Source organism: Nycticebus coucang, chromosome 10 (assembly GCF_027406575.1).
Source record: "Nycticebus coucang isolate mNycCou1 chromosome 10, mNycCou1.pri, whole genome shotgun sequence".
Classification (NCBI taxonomy): domain Eukaryota; kingdom Metazoa; phylum Chordata; class Mammalia; order Primates; family Lorisidae; genus Nycticebus; species Nycticebus coucang.
In genome coordinates, this window is record NC_069789.1 from 41194689 (window position 1) to 41213243 (window position 18555).

Genomic DNA, 18555 nt, shown 5'->3' on the forward strand with positions numbered 1-18555 from the left:
CATTGCCACTTATGATGAGCCTAGCAGAGGCTTAATAATGTTAGAAGAGTCTGCTTGATTTTTACCTCTCCAAGATGCCAGCCACAGCCAACACCTTGAAACTTGGTTCCACTGGCAGCGTTCTCACAACAAGAGGTTAATTAGGACCAAGTTTCCCTATCTGGTAAACACATGGCATCCTTTCCCAGTGAGTAACATTTGAAATATTCTTGCCTCCTCCCAGAGTTTAGAATTTGTGTCCATGGATTGGAGGTGGTGGCTCATGCTTGCAATTGTAACACTCTGAGGCAGGAGAACGGCTTGAGATTAGGAGTTCAAGATGAGCCTGAGCAAGAGTGAGACCCTGTCCCTACTAAAAATAGAAAAATTAGCAGGGGGTGGTGGCACATATTGGTAGTCCCAGGTACTTGGAAGGCTGAGGCTAAAGGATTGCTTGAGCCCAAGAGTTTGAGGTAGCCATGACACTATATCCTGGATGACTGAGTGAGACTCTGTCTCAAAAAAAAAAATTTTTTTTTGGCTGGATGTGGTGGCTCACGCCTGTAATCCTAACACTCTGAGAGGCCAAGGCGAATGGATCACTTAAGCTCAGGCATTTGAGACCAGCCTGAGCAAAAGGAAGACCTCATAGAAAAATTAACTGGATGTAGTGGCAGGCACCTATAGTCTCAGTTACTTGGGAGGCTGAGTCCAAGAAAGTGAGTTTGCTGTGAGCTAGGATGATGCCAGGGCAGACTACCTAGAGTGAAAGAGAGAGACTCTGTCTCAAAAAAAAAAAAAAAAACAAAAAAAAACCCCAAAAAAACAGCAATGACATTCTAGGTACTAGATTTTATCTGTGGCATTTTCCCTTCCCAATCAGTATATGAAAGAAATGGAAGAGTGAGAGAATAGGAAAAAGAAAGAAAGGGAAGGAAGGTCGTTCTAAATTCGATTTTTACCTTGAGCCCTTGCTTCAGGCTCAGTCTAGGCTGCTGCCACTGCTCTAGCTCCAGAACTACTTAGGCCCATGAATCTTGCTTCCTAATCCCACTGCTCTTGCACTCTCACATTCGTTTCAGTCTGAAGTTCAGACTGAAATTCTTAGTAGATTCCTGAGCAGAAGCTGTTTTGAACATTATTATTATTATTATTATTATTATTTTGAGATGGAGTCTTCTTTCGTCACCCAGACAGACTGCAATGGTGTCATTATAGCTCACACAGTCTCCAACTCCTGGGCTCAAGTGATCCTCCTGCCTTAGCCTCTCAAGTAACTAGGACTACAGGCGTGTATCCCCATGATTAGCTAATTTTTAAAAGTTTTTATAGAAAATGGAGTCTTGCTATATTGCTAAGGCTGGTCTCAAACTCCCAGCCTCAACCATGTTCCTACCTTGGCCGCTCAAAGTGTGATCATAGGCACGAATTCTGTGCCTGGCCCCTTTTGGAACTTTTGAAGCTTGTCCTGTTCCTCCTGCTTTATGCTCCTCCAAACTTTGTCTTTCCACGGCTGTTGAATGTTTCAAGCCTGTCATTCTACTTAGTCTTTTGTTGTAAAGTTTGGGGCTGCTCCCAGTGTTCCCTCCCATCCCCCTTGTGTGCTCTCCTGCTCTCAGGAAGCCTCAGTGATGGTTTAATGAAGTCCTTACATTGGTTGGTCCCTTTCTTTCTCTACCACATGCAGCACCGGTGTTTTTGTTGGACTTCCCTCCTTTTACTTTGTCATTGTTTTCTAGGTCAGATTTCTTTTTCTCAACACAGCGAGAAAGAAATGTTTTATGGGTCTGCCAAAAGCAACTGTTGTCCAAACAAATCACGTCAACCTCTCACTTCTTGAGAGTATCCAACTCTCATTCAAGTGGCGTTTTCCAGTTAAACCAAAAATCTAATCTGAGACGTGGACTCACACTACAATTGTCCTGTCTAGATCCCCTTTAGTAAAAGTCATCTTCCCTGTTCTTGTCCTTAGAATCCTAACTCTTTTTTTTTTTTTTTTTAATATGGAATGCTTTATGAATTTGCATGTCATCCTTGTGCAGGGGCCATGCTAATCTTCTCTGTATTGTTCCAATTCTAGTATATGTGCAGCCGAAGCAAGCACCCTAACTCTATTTCTTAACCTGTTCACTCAGAACATGGTAAACCCCTGTCCCACAATAACAGTTTTGCTTTGAAGCCCCTCTAATGATACTGTAAACATTCTGTGCTAATCTTCATGGGCTTCTGTTTTCAAATTTTATAGACCCTTTGTATGGCTTTCCCAATCTTCACATAGTGGTTCTTGCTTCCAGTGGTTGTATAAAACCACGCCAAATTTAGTGACATAAAATATCAATCCTTTTATTATATTCAGGGATTCTGTGGTCTGGAATTTGGAAAGGATACAGTGGGAACAGCTTGTCGGCTAACATGACATGAGAGGCCTCAGCTGAGAAGACTCAGAGACTGAGGCTGGCTTGATGGCTGAAGCTGAGTCACTTGAAGGCTCATTTACTCCTAAGTCTGGTGAGCGGTCTGAAGGTCTTGGTATTGAGCTCTGCTGCCTGGACCACCTACACATGCCCTTGCCCTGTGGCTGGGCTTCCTCACCCTGGTGTGGCCTCAGAACACTGTGCCTGATGGGTCAGTGTTTCAAGCATGAATGTTCCATCAAACAAGGTAGCAGCTTCATTGCCTTTTCTGACTCAACATTAGGATCTACAGATTACAAGCAAGAGACAAGACAGACGCAGTGTCAAGCCCACAGATCCGCCCTCGGGATGGAAGGAGCATCGGAGTTACTCTGTAGAAGAACATGTAGAATAGCGTAGGACATACGACCTTAGCAGTCGTTGGAAAAAGCAATCAGTATGATTTGCCCTCTGGCCACAATTCACATCCATTCCACATGCAGAATACACTCACCTTCCCTTTGATTCCTTAAAATCTCAGCCTATATGGAATCTTTATCTCAAAAAAAATAAATAAAAAATGAAGCTGTAAACAAATCTTCAAATATGTATTTTCTCTAAAAGTCAATTATGGATCGTTTGGTAAAGGAAAATATTCCTGTCTCTTTCTTCCTAAATCTAGATTTAAAAACTCGTGACGGTGTTTCTTTTTTTGTTAACACTTATTGGGTCTTTCTGATGAACCTGGCACCACACTCAGCAATTTACATATGTTTTCTCACTTAAGTCTCATGACACCCCTTGAGATAGACACTATTATTATCTTTATTTCACAGATGAGGAAAGAAAAAGTGTAAGGGACATGACTCAGCTCACGGGAGCTGTAGCACAGCTTAGATTTAATACCCAATCCAAAGCTGACTCCCATCCTCAAATTATTAACTGCTATGCTACTCTGCCCTCCAAGTTTTATCAAAGTGAGCGCGATATTAAAATTATGTAGTGTCTGGTACTTTGTCAATAAGTAGGCCATTTGATGTTACAATGGAGCTTGTGTTCTTGCCACTTCCCAAGCTAGTGCTAGTAGCAGACATACTCTTTCATTGCAAGAACAAGTGACATTTGGGAGAAACCAGGGAGGTTCCTGTAGGTAAGAAAGCTCTGCAGGCTGACGGGCGCAGTGCTGTTTTATATTAGAGCCGCTTCTTTCTAGGTGGGCTGCAGTTCACAGTGCCGCTGGGTATTTCTCACTTATCAACACCCCATCCAAACTAGTGTTGAACAGTACCTCATTTTTTTTTTTTTTTTTTGAGTACAGAGTCTTACTATGTCACTCTCAGTAGAGTACTGAGGTGATACAGCTCACAGCAATCTCAAACTTTTGGGCTTAAGCGATTCTCTTGCCTCAGCCTCCCGAGTAGCTGGGACTACAGGCCACAATGCCCAGCTATTTTCTTGTTGCAGTTGTCATTGTTGTTTATTTGGCCCAGGCCAGGCTCAAACCCACCAGCCTTGATGCATGTGGCTGGCGCCATAACCATTGTGCTATAGGCTCCGTGCCTGGGCAGTACCTCATTTTTAATCTTTTTCATATCTCATATTTCTATCATTAAAAAAAGAATGATTGTCTCAAAGTCAAGAATCTCTTAAGTTTAATACATTCTGAAAAAACCTGAAGGCTCAAATGCATACTTTTGGGGTCCAAAATACCTTTGTACAGCCAAAGTGTTACCAATGTGCAATTACATGAATTCACCAATGAAGAACTAACTTTAAACACAAAATTCCTCAGCTACCTGGAGAAGAGATTCCCTTTTGTAAAGTCATCCATTATTTTATGCTCTGTGTGTCTAGAGGTGACATAATGGTGAGAAGTCTCCACTTTGATGACGTATTTAGGGCCTGAAGGCTGTTGTCCTGGGAAGAAGAGCTACCTGTTGTTTTACATAAGAATCTGGAGCTTTATACAAAATGTCTGCTCTCTCCCTGAAGGGAACATCATCTTTTGTTAAGTAGACCTATAAAATAAAAACAAAAAGAGATGCTTTTTCCATTTCTAAAAAAAAAAGAAAGAAAAATACTGTAGTTTGTTAATTTCTGGTTCAAATGTCAGCATAGAAGAATTTTTAGTGTCATAATCTCTGGATTTACAAATTGTGATACATCAAGTTTGACACCAATAAAAAGTAAACTTTTTGGCCAGGAGTGATGGCTCATGCCTATAATCCTAGTACTCTGGGAAGCCGAGGCAGGTGGATTGCTTGAGCTCAGGAGTTTGAGACCAGCCCGAACAAAAGTGAGACCCCATTTCTTTAAAAAAAAAAAAATAGCCAGGTGTTGTGGTAGGCACCTATAGTCCCATCTACTTGGGAGGCTGAGGCAAGAGGATCACTAGAGCCCAGAAGTTTGAGGCTGCTGTGAGCTATGATGTCACAGCACTCTACCAAGGGTGACAAAATAAAGTAAACTTTAAAAAAGTCCTTTTATTTGTTTAGAACAAAAGAAGTGTTAAAAATGATCAAATTACTATAATGTGGGAGTGAAGGGTATAAGTTCTAAAGTTTGATGCCTAGTTCAGATCCTGACTCTATCATTTATAGCTTGCGTGACCTTGGGCAAGTTACTTACAATCTCTGGGCTTTAGTTTCTTCACCTATAAAACAGTACTTACTTTATGGGTCTATTATGAGGATGAAATAGGATAATGGGATAATTCCTATGAATTGCTCTGCAAAGGTCTGGGCAAAGAAAGAGCTCATATATATATAGCTATATGTGTGTGTGTGTGTGATATATATCACACACATATATATATGGGGTGTGTGTGTGTGGTTAAAATATTTTTCTGTAGTGCATTTGTTGATACCATCTAGCAACACTTATCCTCTCTTAAAGTTGGGAACCAGTGTCCTGGCAGCTGGTAGCCATGACTCAGACCACTGAAGCTCCCTCCTCTGCATCCTCAGCCTGTGGCTTCCTAGGTCCATTTACTACACTCCTGGGGCAATGACACAATTCTTATCTGCCTTTGGTTAGAAGAATGAGGAGGCAATCTACTTGAGAGATATATTTCTGCTGATTTCAGGTTTTGCTTTCATCCATGAATGACAAAGAAATGCAACTAGCAAGGAATATTTCAGTCCTGTCAAGTGAGTCCCCAAAGGCCTCACTCACTTATATTGACAGCTTCACTTTCTGTCACATGTTACATACTCCAGAAGTTTCAGTTGGAAGACCATGCTGGAAAGGGTACTCTAGTTTATCTGTTGTGTATGAGGGTCTGTTGTTCAACAGTAATTTTATCACAAATGTGCTGTAGTACTAACACTAATAGCTAACACTGTTGAGTGCTTACTGTGTACCAGGTATTGTTAGAAATACTTTATACCTATTAACTTTTTCAACCTCACTAAACTTGTTTTCACTTTACAATAGTGAAAAAGGCCCAGCTGATTAAGGAACTTATCCAAGACCACACAGCTTCAAAACTTTAGTCAGTCTATGCCCTTTTACTTCTACGTTACTGATTATTTTTAGACTAATTTTTGGAGAATACTTTATTTTTTTTAATTTTAATTTTTTTTTTTTTTGAGACAGAGCCTAACTGTGTTGCCCTCGGTAGAGTGCCGTAGCAGCCCAGCTCATAGCAACCTCAAACTCTTGTGCTTAAGTGATTCTCTGGCCTCAGCCTCCTGAGTAGCTGGGACTACAGGTGCTCATCACAATGCCCAGCTATTTTTTTGTTACAGTTGTCGTTGTTTAGCAGGCTGGGGCTGGGTTCGAACCCACCAGCCCCAATGTATGTGGCTGATGCCCTACCCACTGAGCTACAGGCTCTGAACCAGAGAATACTTGAAATGGTCATTTTCCTCAGGGTCTCAGTGTAGGGACAGTTTCTTGGAGATGGGACAGTTTAATAAGCTCCCAGAGTTTGGAGGCTCATCTGGTGGGATGCTCAGATCAAGGATGCATTAGCATGACTGTTAAGGACCCTGAGAACACGGAAAGGCAAGGTTATATTTTATAAGGCTAAAACAATGAATGAGGCTAGAAGTTAGAACATTTGCTAGGATTCTGTGGCTTTTCTTGGAGTGAGATATTTTTATTCATTTCCAGGCCAAAAACAGATGTGTATTTTTCAGGAATGGTTAAAAGTTCAGGGGTCATGGCTGGGGGAGGGAGAATACAGATTACCAGGCTTCACCTCTAAATCCTTTGTGAAATGAAACAGGAGTATAAAAAAACCAATAAAGAAATCTGTGGCCTCCCCTCCTTCCCTGAACTGACCGACAGCAAATACCCTTCTTCAAGGGTTCATTTCTCAGTGCCATCAGAGTCCTGGGATAGTTCCTTTCTGGACAGATTTTACTTGGAACAGAAAAAATCCTTATTTGGAATAGACCTTCGTGTAGGTCAGTCGATGGCACTAAAAGTATCAGGTCATGCTGTCAGGGACACATGGAGGAAGCAGAAGGTTCTCTCCAATGGAGAGCAAGACAAGTGCACAGAGGCGGCCAGCCCGACTTCTTTGCTGGCCAAGGGACTTATGTCCACCACCGAGTACACCAGAGTGAGGGGCTCGGGGTGCCGCGAGACCTGTGCTCTCCTGCTGGCTGCCTGCTGTTCACGGGAGGAAGGAGATCTTGACCGTGAAGATCCTGAGGGGAACAGGAACCATACAGTCCCCTGAGAGGGTAATGGGAATCTTCGCGCACCCTTTATGATGGCTGTGAGCAGGAAGAGAAGATAAAATAGCTTCACTGTGGGTGGTAGTGGAATGAAGGTGGGGCTCAAATTTAACAAAATGAAAAGCAAGCAGCAAGTAGCAAGCACCCATTGGGAAAGGTTGGCCCAAGTTAGTACTCCTTATAATGGGATAATGGCATCTGGTCATACTGCAAGCCTGCGTCTGGGCACGTACTTGGTTCACCCTGGCTAACACACCCACGGCAAAGTCCTATCGCTGTGTCACCAGATGGTGATCCACGAGGCGGGGGCGAGAAGCGGGGTGAGGGTCGGGGAGTGAATCCCACCTCCATACAGATGAGTGGTATCTGCCAGGACTCACACACAGACACGCCCTGCCGCCCCTCCACTGCCGCAACCCTCTCTGCACAATTGTGTCCCCCAGCGAGAGACACTGGCTGGTGGCCACCCGCCAGGTCAGGCTAGGGCTGCCGGGAGGGGGAAGGGGCAGTGGGAGGCAGCTTCAGAGGCGGCCGCCCCGCAGCCACTCCTCTAGACTCTGGACGCGCGGAGACCGGGGCGCTCTGCCTCCGCTTTATAAAAGCGCCGCGGCAGGGCGGCGGGCAGCCCGGGCGGCGGGGACAGGCCTCGGCGGAGCTCGCCCCGCGCCGCGCCCCCACCTGTTGCGGCGGCCGCTGCGCTCCGGCGCGGGCTGCAGACATGGGCCGCTACTCCGGCAAGACATGCCGGCTGCTCTTCATGCTGGTGCTCACCGTCGCCTTCTTCGTGGCCGAGCTGGTCTCGGGCTACCTGGGCAACTCCATCGCGCTGCTCTCCGACTCCTTCAACATGCTGTCCGACCTGATCTCGCTGTGCGTGGGCCTGAGCGCCGGCTACATCGCCCGGCGCCACCGCGGGGGCTTCCGGGCCACCTACGGCTACGCCCGCGCGGAGGTGGTGGGCGCGCTCAGCAACGCCGTCTTCCTCACCGCGCTCTGCTTCACGATCTTCGTGGAGGCCGTGCTGCGCCTGGCCAGGCCCGAGCGCATCGATGACCCCGAGCTGGTGCTCATCGTCGGCGCCCTGGGGCTAGCGGTCAACGTGGTGGGGCTGCTCATCTTCCAGGACTGCGCGTCCTGGTTTGCCTGCTGCTGCCGCGGCCGCCGTCGCCGTCTGCAGCAGCAGCAGCAGCTGGCCCAGGGCGGCGCTCGCGGCGATTTCGGGGACTTCCAGGGCGCAGGGGACCCGCGGTACGCGGTGATGGCCCCTGGCTCGGACTCGGCGGTGATCCTCCGAGGAGCCTCGGTCGAGAGGAAGCAGGAGAAGGGGGCGACCGTGTTCTCAAACGTAGCAGGTGCCTTTCGGTTGCATCCTTTGGACCACGATGCCCTTCCTCTTTCCTCGCCCTGTCCCTTTCTTTTCATCCCACGCCCTCTTTTGCTGCTACCTTTTTTTTTTTTTCAATCCAAGTCCTTTACAGCAGTCCTGCTTTACTTCTCTGTATGCTAGTGTAACATATTCCCTCAATTAATTTCTTTACTTTTCATTTCTTAACTCCTGGATCCTCAGGTCCTCCTAGTCTTTGCTTCCGTCTCCCATTCTCTCTGTATATGAGTATTGATTTTCTTAGACGTCTGTTCCTTAATATTGGGCAACAGGTAGCACTCCCCAACCCTTCCGGCCTTTCATTAGCTGCTGTATGAACGTGTCCCCCTTTTCTGTCCCCTGGGATGCTATGGGTTTTGCGGGGGAAGGGGAGGGTCCCACTTGCCCCCTTTTTGCTTTAACTTGAAAAGAAATTTGAATAAAGTCCAGAAGTGGATCACAAGGCTATTACAAGGCCAAAATACACTGTTATGGGCTGTGTGTGTGCAGGGGTGGGGTCTCCCATAAGCTAGGAGGGATTTAAAATAACAATACTTTATTTTGAGTCCATTGATTTTTTTTGTTTGTAGAACTTATACACAACACAAGGTTTCTTCTTTGAATGCAGGTGATTCCTTGAACACCCCAAATGAGCCTGAAGAGATGATGAAAAAGGAGAAAAAGTCCGAAGCCCTGAATATCAGAGGTAGGATTGACTTTGGGACCATTTGAAATCCTTTTCAGTGGCACATGGGGACTGCGCTGTTCATCTCTGTTTGACTTTTAATAAGCCAATGGCGTGTTTGAAAGTAGCCCAGTTACATGCATAGACTATGACCCTAGAGTCTCTTACGTAATCACTGAATTGATTCTGAGGGAGAAACTGCTAATGATTTATCTTTGCTCCACGTAGACCCACGCTAAAGCTGCCTGCTCCAGAGCCCTACATGTCGGTGTCCTGTTACTATTTCACTTGACTTTACTTGTCTATGATATTGCTAACATACAGTGTACCCTGTTTTAATTGATTGTGATTTTGATAAGGATGGATTTTTCTCCTGAATTCTCAGGTCCCCCTACCCTCTTTTCCTTTCCCCCATTCTCTCTGTATAGGAGTACTAATTTTCTTGGAAATCAGTCCTTATTATTGGGCAACAGATAGGACCCCCCCAACCCTTCCTCCTCTTCATCAGATGCTGTCTGAACTTCGCTTTTTTTTTTTTTTTTTTGAGACGGAGTCTCAAGCTGTTGCCCTGGGTAGAGTGCCATGGCATCACAGCTTACAGCAACCTCAAACTCTTGGGCTTAAGCGACTCTTTTGCCTCAGCCTCTGAAGTAGCTGGGACTACAGGCACCTGCCACAATGCCTGGCTATTTTTTGGTTCATAGTTGTCATTGTTGTTTGGCAGGCCTGCTCTGGATTCGAACCCGCCAACTCCGGTGTATGTGGTTGGCACCCTAGCAGCTTGAGCTACAGGCATCGAGCTGTTTTTTTTTTTTTCGAGACAGAGTCTCTCTTTTTCACTCTCAGTAGAGTGCTGTGGCATCAGCTCACAGCAAAATCAAGCGATCTTCTTGTGTCAGTCTCTCAAGTAGCTGGAACTCCAGGTGCCCACCACAGTGCTCTGCTATTTTTTAGAGAAGGGATCTCACTCTTGCTCAGGCTGGTCTTGAACTCATGAGCTCAAGCAATCCACCCGCCTCAGCCTCCCAGAGTGCTAGGGCTCCTAACAGTTTCTGAATACACTGATCTTTAAAAATTTAAATGCAACAGTGGAATTTTCTCTTCAGAAGATCTTGGTGGTGAATCTTTTTGGATAAAGAGAATATAATGAAAAATCATCATCCTTTAGTTTATCTTTGTTTTCTTAGGTTCTGTTTAAAGATATATATTGTAGCTTTTTAAGGTGGGGCTCATCGTCATAGCACTTTAAGTTTTCAAAGCATGTTCTGTTAATTATCTTTGTTCTTCTGTTACAAACTTAAATGTAGGTGGTGGAAAGAAACAAAGAATGAAGAGTAGACGCCGATAGATACTGTGATCTCGTTGGGGAAACTTGTAGGATCTTGATGAATTTTAGTCTAAAGCTATTGGAACCAGTAGTGCAATGCCTTGTTGTACCCGGCTGGGCCCTTGGTCTATAGGTACTGACAAAAGCACAACTCTAGCGTCTGATAAAGGTGACTGAAAGATTGGGATTTAGCTTCAAGATGCCTGGGTTAGAGTCCTGGCTCTGCCATGTGAGAACTATGTGGGAAAGTCAATAAACCTCTTTAAGCCTCCAAATCCCTCATCTTTAAAATGGGGATAATAACAGTACACACCTCATGGTGTTGCTATGAAATAAAACATGTAAAGCTCAAGGCCTATAACTAGCTAATATTTTTATTATGTACTTTGTGTACTTTGTGCCAGGAACACTTTGTGTTCATGAATGAGGTAATTGGCAATCACTGCCATCTTACCAGGTGGATACAATTGTCATTTAGGTAGTGAGTGGAATTGCTGACTCCGACAGCTTCAGCATCATTCCTGCTGCTTTTGATGAATACTTGTGCTGGGGCTGCAGGAGCCTATCCATATTTCAGGATAAATGTGAGGTTGTTCTTTTAGGTCCTGTGTTCTTATCTTAGACTCATAATCATGGAAGGACCATAGAATGTTAGAGAAGGTGGGCTGGAAAGCTTGGGGAAAGTGGGCTCTGGCCCTTCACTTTACAGATGTGGAAACAGGATGGAGAGATTTTGGAGACTTCCAAGTGACCCAGGTAGCAGCAGAGGCAGGGTGGGGTTCCTGGGCTCCTAAATCACATTTCTGGCTCTTTTCATTATCACACACTGCCTCTAGACTCCAGACAGGGATGGCTTGCTTCTCCCAGGTACGCAGTTCACTGAATAGTTACGTTTCTAACATTTAAGCATCTGCTGTAGAAAGCAAGACTGTGCTCTTCCATCCTTCAGATCTGCAGAGGATCTTAGTGAACACAAAAAGTCATTACTTTTTTTTGGTTTTGAAACAGAGTTTCATTTAAGTTGCTGTTGGTAGAGTGTGGTGGCATTGTAGCTCACAGCAACATCAAACTCTTGGGCTCAAGTGATCATCTTGCCGCAGCCTCCCGAGTAACTGGGACTACAGGTGCCTACACAGGGCCCAGCTATTTTTTAGAGACTGGATCTTGCTCTTGCTTAAGCCAGTCTCAAACTCATGAGCTCAGGCAATCCATCCACCTTGGCTTCCCAGAGTGTTGGACTTGCAGAAAAAAATCATTTCTTGATATTCATTACTATTTCACTTATTTCAATGGGAATAAAAAATGAGTTCTTCTGCAAAATACAGTGAAAGCACAATCCTTTTAAAATTCTTATCGGTGTGCCTTTTAGTGGTTGATTTTATTTAATAGGATTAAACATGATACATTAAAAAATCATGTAACAGAAAATGTGTCAGAAAGAGAATTAGCCCTTTCTGTTTTGGTATAAACATAAATAGATGAATGGTAATCCTGACATCTCTTAAAAATAAATCCCCTTTGATGAGATGTTTCTTTATAATTCTTGATTTTTTTTCCGGTAAGAAGGATCTCATCTTTCATAACCCTTTGTCCAGCGTGAATGCACTATTCCCTATTCTGAGTGAATTTCAACTATGTCAAATTACCAATTCATGTTATAATGCCAGTTTCTTTTTGGGGGGGTGGGGGGCAGCTGTTTATATCTAAAGACAGCAAGTGAGGCCAAGGGCAGGAGCTTCCTGTCTTTGCAAAGATGCCTTTGAGGCTGTGAAACATCCGCTGATTGAATGGCCTACTAAGTGGTGATCTTCATCTCTCAGATAATTCTGCTGAAGTTTATCTTTCTGAATCACAGATGGGATCACAGTAGTCTGCTCAGAAGCTTTCCTGCATCCAGAATAAAGTCTAAACGCTGACATTCAGGGGCTCACTGTTCCAGCCCCAATACTCCTTTCCAGACTTTCTGCCCTTTTCTTCACCCCTTCAGGGCCTCACCTCCTTTTCCAGTTCCTTACCATCTCCTCCCCGACTGACATTTAATGTATAGCTATAGTCAGGTGATAAGTAGAAGTCAGGCAGATTTGTTTTGAGTTCTGCCTCTGCCTTTTACTAGCTAGATGACCTTGGGCAGGATAATACTGAACTTCATTCTTTTCATCTGCATAATAGAGATAATAGCACCAACATCACCGTGTTGTCATGGGGACTACTTAGATTACTCAGCACAAGGACCCCCTCAGCAAAGGATGCCTGATATTGTCATCACCTCCCGGCCAGTTGTCCGTTTGCAGAGATTGTTTCACGTACTCTTCAGAACTAGCCTCTGAGGGACGTGAGGCAGATATTATTACACGCCATTTCACAGATGAGAATATTACTTCTCAGAGAGGTTGTTCATAAGATGCATGGCTCATGGCAACACTGTCAGGATCTGTGACTCCAGATTTAGTGCCTCCAGGTTGCCTGATAAGGTGTCCTTCATCTGCAGCCTCCTGTGAGTCCTCCCTGCCTGTTTTGCCTTCTCCTGAGTCTGCCTGTTGAAGTCTGTCTCTTCTTTTCTGCCCAAATTCCGGACCTCTCAACAAGTTTTTCCTGTGAAGAACCCTCTTCCTCCTCCAGAAGGTTACTGAGGTTCTTATCTCAGTCCTGGCCGTGGACTACGGCTAATGGCAATGACTGTGCTTTCTTCGTCTTTGAATAGAGGCTAGAAAACACATCACATTGTATTAAATCTCAAGAATTTAGTGGGATTGTGCTTTAAACAATTTTTTCCTGACAATTTAAGTCCTAGGATCAATTTACTAGAGTATGATCACATTTAGAAAATTACTTAAATAGAATACAAAATAGTAATAAGACATATATAGGGTGACCATAAAGTTCGTGTGCAATGTAAATAGTTACTTTATGGCCACCCTGTGTAAGGGCAAGTTTTGGTTTCTCATGAATTATTTGTTTTAATTTGTGTCTCTGTGTGCGCTAGGATGCTAAACTTAATATTTACTGTAGAATGTGTTGAAAATTTTTGAAAGCTAGTGTTTTATCTAAATTCTTAGGGGCTAATAGAAGACTTCTCAGAAAGAAACACTGAAATTGGAATTTAGGACTTACATGAGGCAGGATGCACAGTAGATCTCTGGTCAGACACCTAAACTTTCTAACTGTGTAATTTTGGACAAGTTAACTTAGCTACTCTGTGCTTTAGTTTCCTCATTTGTAAAATGAAGAGAGTGTCAACCTGAAATGATTAAAAGGTTCCGATTCCAATTTTAAAGAGTTTATTCAAGTGAAAAGTTGCATGGAAATGGCCCTTCCAGGACACACCCTCTAGAGAAACGGGGATAGTGCTTGAGAGTTGAAAACTAAATCCTTGCTTATATGGGAAGCAGACAGAAATTTAACAGGATTACATTTCTTATACAAGGCTGCTTACAAGTTACAACAAATTAGTTACAGTTTCTTTTCCATGTGGTTTGTTTTCTTTGTTGCTGGTTTTCATTTTCTTTCCAATTTAAAAGAGTATATTTAACATTCCATCTTAAGGCACTGGAATAGCCATGATGTCTTTGTGTGAGAAAAGTAACAGAGGTTAATCTACAATGAAAGTCAACAGTAAGAGGGAAAGGATTTTCTCTAGATCCCTTTATCATTTACGACATTTTACAGAACAATGTAGGTAAGGAAAAGACTTAATTCAGACAAACAAGAGCTTACACATGCTCGTCACATGACTTGCCCCCATAATTCACATTCCTTCAGGGCTCAAAATAATTTAGAGTTCCCACAGTTTACACTTTGAATTACTTATTTTCATAAGAGTAACCACTTAAATAATCCTTAAGAGGACTTAATGTTTAAACACAGGTAACATGTTTAAAACAATGCCTGGTGTATATGTGTTAGTTAGCTTTACAATTATTATTATATAAAAGACAGGAGTTACTCTATGTCTTGGGAGTTATGACTTAATCAACTAAAAGTTACTGTTTTATTGAATGTCTACCTTACATACCTCCAGCATTATAATACAAAGGAAATTCGGGGTATGATATGGACCCCAAAGTTACATCTGGAGGAAAATGAGGCTCACGTGCATGAAACAATCAGAGAATAGCAGACTGTCTCAGGCAGTGAAAATGACATCAAGTGCACGTAGGAAATACTAGGTTTTCATATTTTTATGGTAGCATTTTGTACTTTCCTGAAGAAAGTTGAAGCTTTGCTCTTCAGTTCCTTTTAGGTGTAGACCAACTCCTAGGAAAGTTTTGAATTTCCCTTCTGTGGCAGAAGGGAGTAAGAAGCTTCTTTGGGGACATGATGTGGGAAGAAGAGGGAACAGAATTAGAAAATGGGAATGTTTAATATATATATTGAATCAGAATCCTATTACCATAAGTAAACACTCAGCTGGAAGGAAATGTAAGGATTTTTTTTGAGACCAAGTCTCACTTTGCAGCCCTCAGCAGAGTGCTGTGACATCACAGCTCACAGCAACCTCAAACTCGTGGGCTCAAGCAATTCTCTTGCCTCAGCCTCCCAAGTAGCTGGGACTACAGACGCCCACTACAATTCCCAGCTATTTTTTTTTTTTTTTGGTTTTTGGCCAGGGCTGGGTTTGAACCCGCCACCTCTGGCATATGGGACCGGCGCCCTACTCCTTGAGCCACAGGCGCTGCCAATTCCCAGCTATTTTTTTAGAGAGGGGTCTCACTCTGGTTCAGATAGGTCTCAAACTCATGAGCTCAGGCAGTCCACCCGCCTTGGCCTCCTAGAGTGCTAGGATTACAAGCACGAGCCATTATGCCTGGCCGAGGATTCTTTTTATTTCTGTATTTTTGGGGAAGCGGGGGAGATTGCCACAAATTCCATTTAGTATGTTTACAGAATGCCATTTTACCTATGATGTTTCTCAGAATCCTGGAAATGATGCCAAGCAGAGGAATTAGCTCAATTAAAGCACCTTTTCCAAGAGAATGTTCAGTGTTGGAGCTATAAGCCAGTTAGTAATTTGGATTATTATTAATTCTGCTGAATGAGTAGGTGGTATACATGGAAAGACAAAGCAGACCTTTTTAAGTATATATATTTTCTTCTAGAGCAGTGCTTTGGAAACATTAATGTGCATTTGAATCAGCCAAACATCTGGTTAAAATGCAGATTCAGATTTTACAGCTCTGAGATGGGGCCTGAGATTCTGCATTTCTGACAAGCCTCCAGGTGCTGCTGATCTGCAAACCATACCTAGGATTGCAAGATTCTGATGTTGCTTTCTGTGTTCAAAGAAAAAAAAAAAAAAAAAACGCTCAGCGCCTGTGGCTCAAGTGGCTAAGGCGCCAGCCACATACACCTGAGGTGGAGAGTTCGAATCCAGCCCAGGCCTGCCAAACAACAATGATGGCTGCAACCAAAAGAAAAAAAAAAAAATAGCCAGGCGTTGTAGCGGGCACCTGTAGTCCCAGCTACTTGGGAGGCGGAGACAGGAGACTCGCTTGAGCCCAGGAGTTTGAGGTTGCTGTGAGCTATGATGCCACAGCACAGCACTCTACCCAGGGCAACAGCTTGAGGCTCTGTCTCAAAAAAAATACTTGGTGTTTATCTTCCATAATACTGCTTATCATATTTTCACCCAATTTACTAAATTTCTAACCATTAATATGCCTAAATTCCTAATTGTTAACTTCCAACAAACAATTGGGCACCTATGTTTTCTTGGCTAAAGATCGCATGTTTTTGGTACCATAATCGAAACCTTTAGAAACAGTTCCCTTAAGTAAAGGCACCCACAATTTTTGTTTTATTGTGACAAATGGCTTTTTATGCAGTTAGAAACACTGCTGGAGGGCGGCGCCTGTGGCTCAAGGAGTAGGGCGCCGGTCCCATATGCCGGAGGTGGCGGGTTCAAACCCAGCCCCGGCCAAAAAAAAAAGAAACACTGCTGGAGTCTCTTTTTTGAGGCCTTCTTAAACCAATTGCTGTTTAAATGTCCACAGGCTTAGTAAGAAGTAGCCAAATACTCACAGGGAAAGAGGAAGATGTGTCATGGTAGAGGAAAGACAAAGAACAAAAAGAACCACTCTTTTGATATATCTTAGCTCCTTCTCCTCTGAAGAATGTTTAAAACAATTTAAAGCACAGACGCTTGTTGGGAGAAAAATCATTTGCATAGCCCCTGTCTTTGGCTTGTGCCCTGTCATGGATGGTGATGGGTGGTGGTGATGTGGCACTGTGAAATGACACAGTCCCTCCTCCTACAGGTGACACCGCTCAGAATCTTCCTAGGCTTTCTTCTTTCCAGGTTCTTTGCGTCTTAAGATGGTGGCTTGGAATTTTATTTTCTGAGAAGCTGTTTCTTTTCTTTCTTTTTTTTTTTTAATTGAAATTCTCATCCCTTCTGCTGTTCTAATAAAAAAGAAAACAAATAGCAATGGGTATTGATATACTGAGAAATCCAAGTCATTGAGTGTCCCATGGCTTCCAGACTTGACTCTGTGCTGTAGCAGTCTTCCTTTCTTTCTCCCTGGCAGGTGTACTTTTGCATGTGATGGGAGATGCCCTGGGATCTGTGGTTGTGGTCATCACAGCCATCATATTCTATGTGCTTCCCTTGGAAAACAAGGAGCCGTGCAACTGGCAGTGCTACATTGACCCCAGCCTGACTATAGCCATGGTCATCATCATTTTGTCATCTGCCTTCCCACTAATCAAGGAGACAGCTGCCATTCTGCTGCAGATGGTCCCTAAAGGGGTCAACATGGAAGAGCTGAGTAAGTAGAGTGGATGCTGATCTAGAGCCACTGTTGAGTTGATGTGACTCAGCCCAAAGGGCCAGCATGATTTCACAGCAGTGTTTGATTTATGTGTTCTTAAATACTTTAAATCACCAGGTTATAGCGACATCCTTCATGTGTTTTACTGCCTTGCAAGATGATTCACAGCTCCAAGAATCAAAGGTCTTTTGCCACCCATGATTATCTGACTCAACTGCAAATTTTTTTTTTTTTTTTTTTTTTTGAGACAGAGTCTCATTCTGTAGTCCAGGCTAGAGTACAGTGCCATTAGCCCAACTCACAGCAATCTCAAACTCCTGGGTTCAAAGCAATCCGCCTGCCTCAGCCTCTCAAGTAGCTGGGACTACAGACCAGCATTACCACACCCTGCTAATGTTTCTATTTTTAGTAGTGATGGTGGACTTCCGCTCTTGATCAGGCTGGTCTTGAACTCCTGAGCTCATGCAGTTTGCTCACCTTGGCCTTCCAGACTGCTAAGATTTACAGGCATGACCCACCATGCTTGACTTGCAACTTAGCTTTTTGACAGCCTTGTCATATTCCATCACAGGATTGATTTAATTATTTCCATGTTGTTTCCATTTTTTTCATAAATACAAAGTGTTGTCCAAATCATCACTGAACATACATATTTGGTTTTCTCTTTTTGATTATATCTAGTACTAGACTTTCTGGTAAAGGTTTTTTCTTCATATTGTCAAATCATCCCTTTTAAAAAAGGAATTCCAGGGTGGCACCTGTGGCTCGAAGGGGTAGGGCACCCACTCCATATGCCAGAGGTGGTGGGTTCAAACCCAGCCCCGACCAAAAAAAAAAAAAAACTGAGATAAAATCAAAAGGCATTCCACATTATACTCCCACTGGAAGTCCATCAGAGTGTCCATTCCCTTATATACACAACAACCCAGGAGATTATTTTCTTGTTGTTAAATTTATTTTCTTTTTTTCAGTCTTCAGTTAAGTTTTTGACCTTTATTTCTGATCTGTTCTGTTTTTTTTTTTTTTTTTGGCCGGGGCTAGGTTTGAACCTGCCACCTCCGGCATATGGGACCGGCACCCCACTCCTTGAGCCACAGGCGCCGCCCTAAATTTATTTTTTTAAATGACTTCATATGGGCTATCCACGTGTAGCATGGAAATTCAGAGAGGAGAATAAAGATTATGTGCAAATGTACCCATGGAGTATAGGTATTTTTTTCTTCCCATTATTTTTAGTAAATTCACAGTCATTTTGGTGAAAATGTTTAAAGGGCTGTATTCCTCCCATCTGTCCATATTTCAGATCGAGCCCTCACCACTCATTTTGGCTGTTGTTTGCTCTTCTCTATTCTA

At 43.4% G+C, this 18555-nt stretch overlaps 1 protein-coding gene and 1 non-coding gene across 6 annotated transcripts in view; one reads left to right on the forward strand and one right to left on the reverse strand.

Annotated features, from left to right (window-relative positions):
• Positions 1-18555, forward strand: part of SLC30A10 (solute carrier family 30 member 10) — a 47023-nt gene that overhangs the window by 22276 nt on the left and 6192 nt on the right. For 3 of the 5 annotated variants that reach the window (XR_008383134.1, XR_008383135.1, XM_053606390.1), the window contains exons 1-3: positions 7569-8412; positions 9052-9129; positions 16960-17199. Coding sequence is in view for 3 of the 5 variants with exons in the window: in XM_053606390.1 (XP_053462365.1) it covers positions 7779-8412; positions 9052-9129; positions 16960-17199 (952 nt within the window). In the remaining 2 variants the exon portion in view is untranslated. Of the gene's footprint in view, positions 1-7568; positions 8413-9013; positions 9130-16959; positions 17200-18555 lie in introns of those variants that run through there. The other 2 variants (XM_053606392.1, XM_053606391.1) reach the window with 2 other exon arrangements.
• Positions 1977-2083, reverse strand: LOC128597852 (U6 spliceosomal RNA). Its single transcript, XR_008383407.1, has one exon. It is a non-coding gene; the product is annotated as a U6 spliceosomal RNA (small nuclear RNA).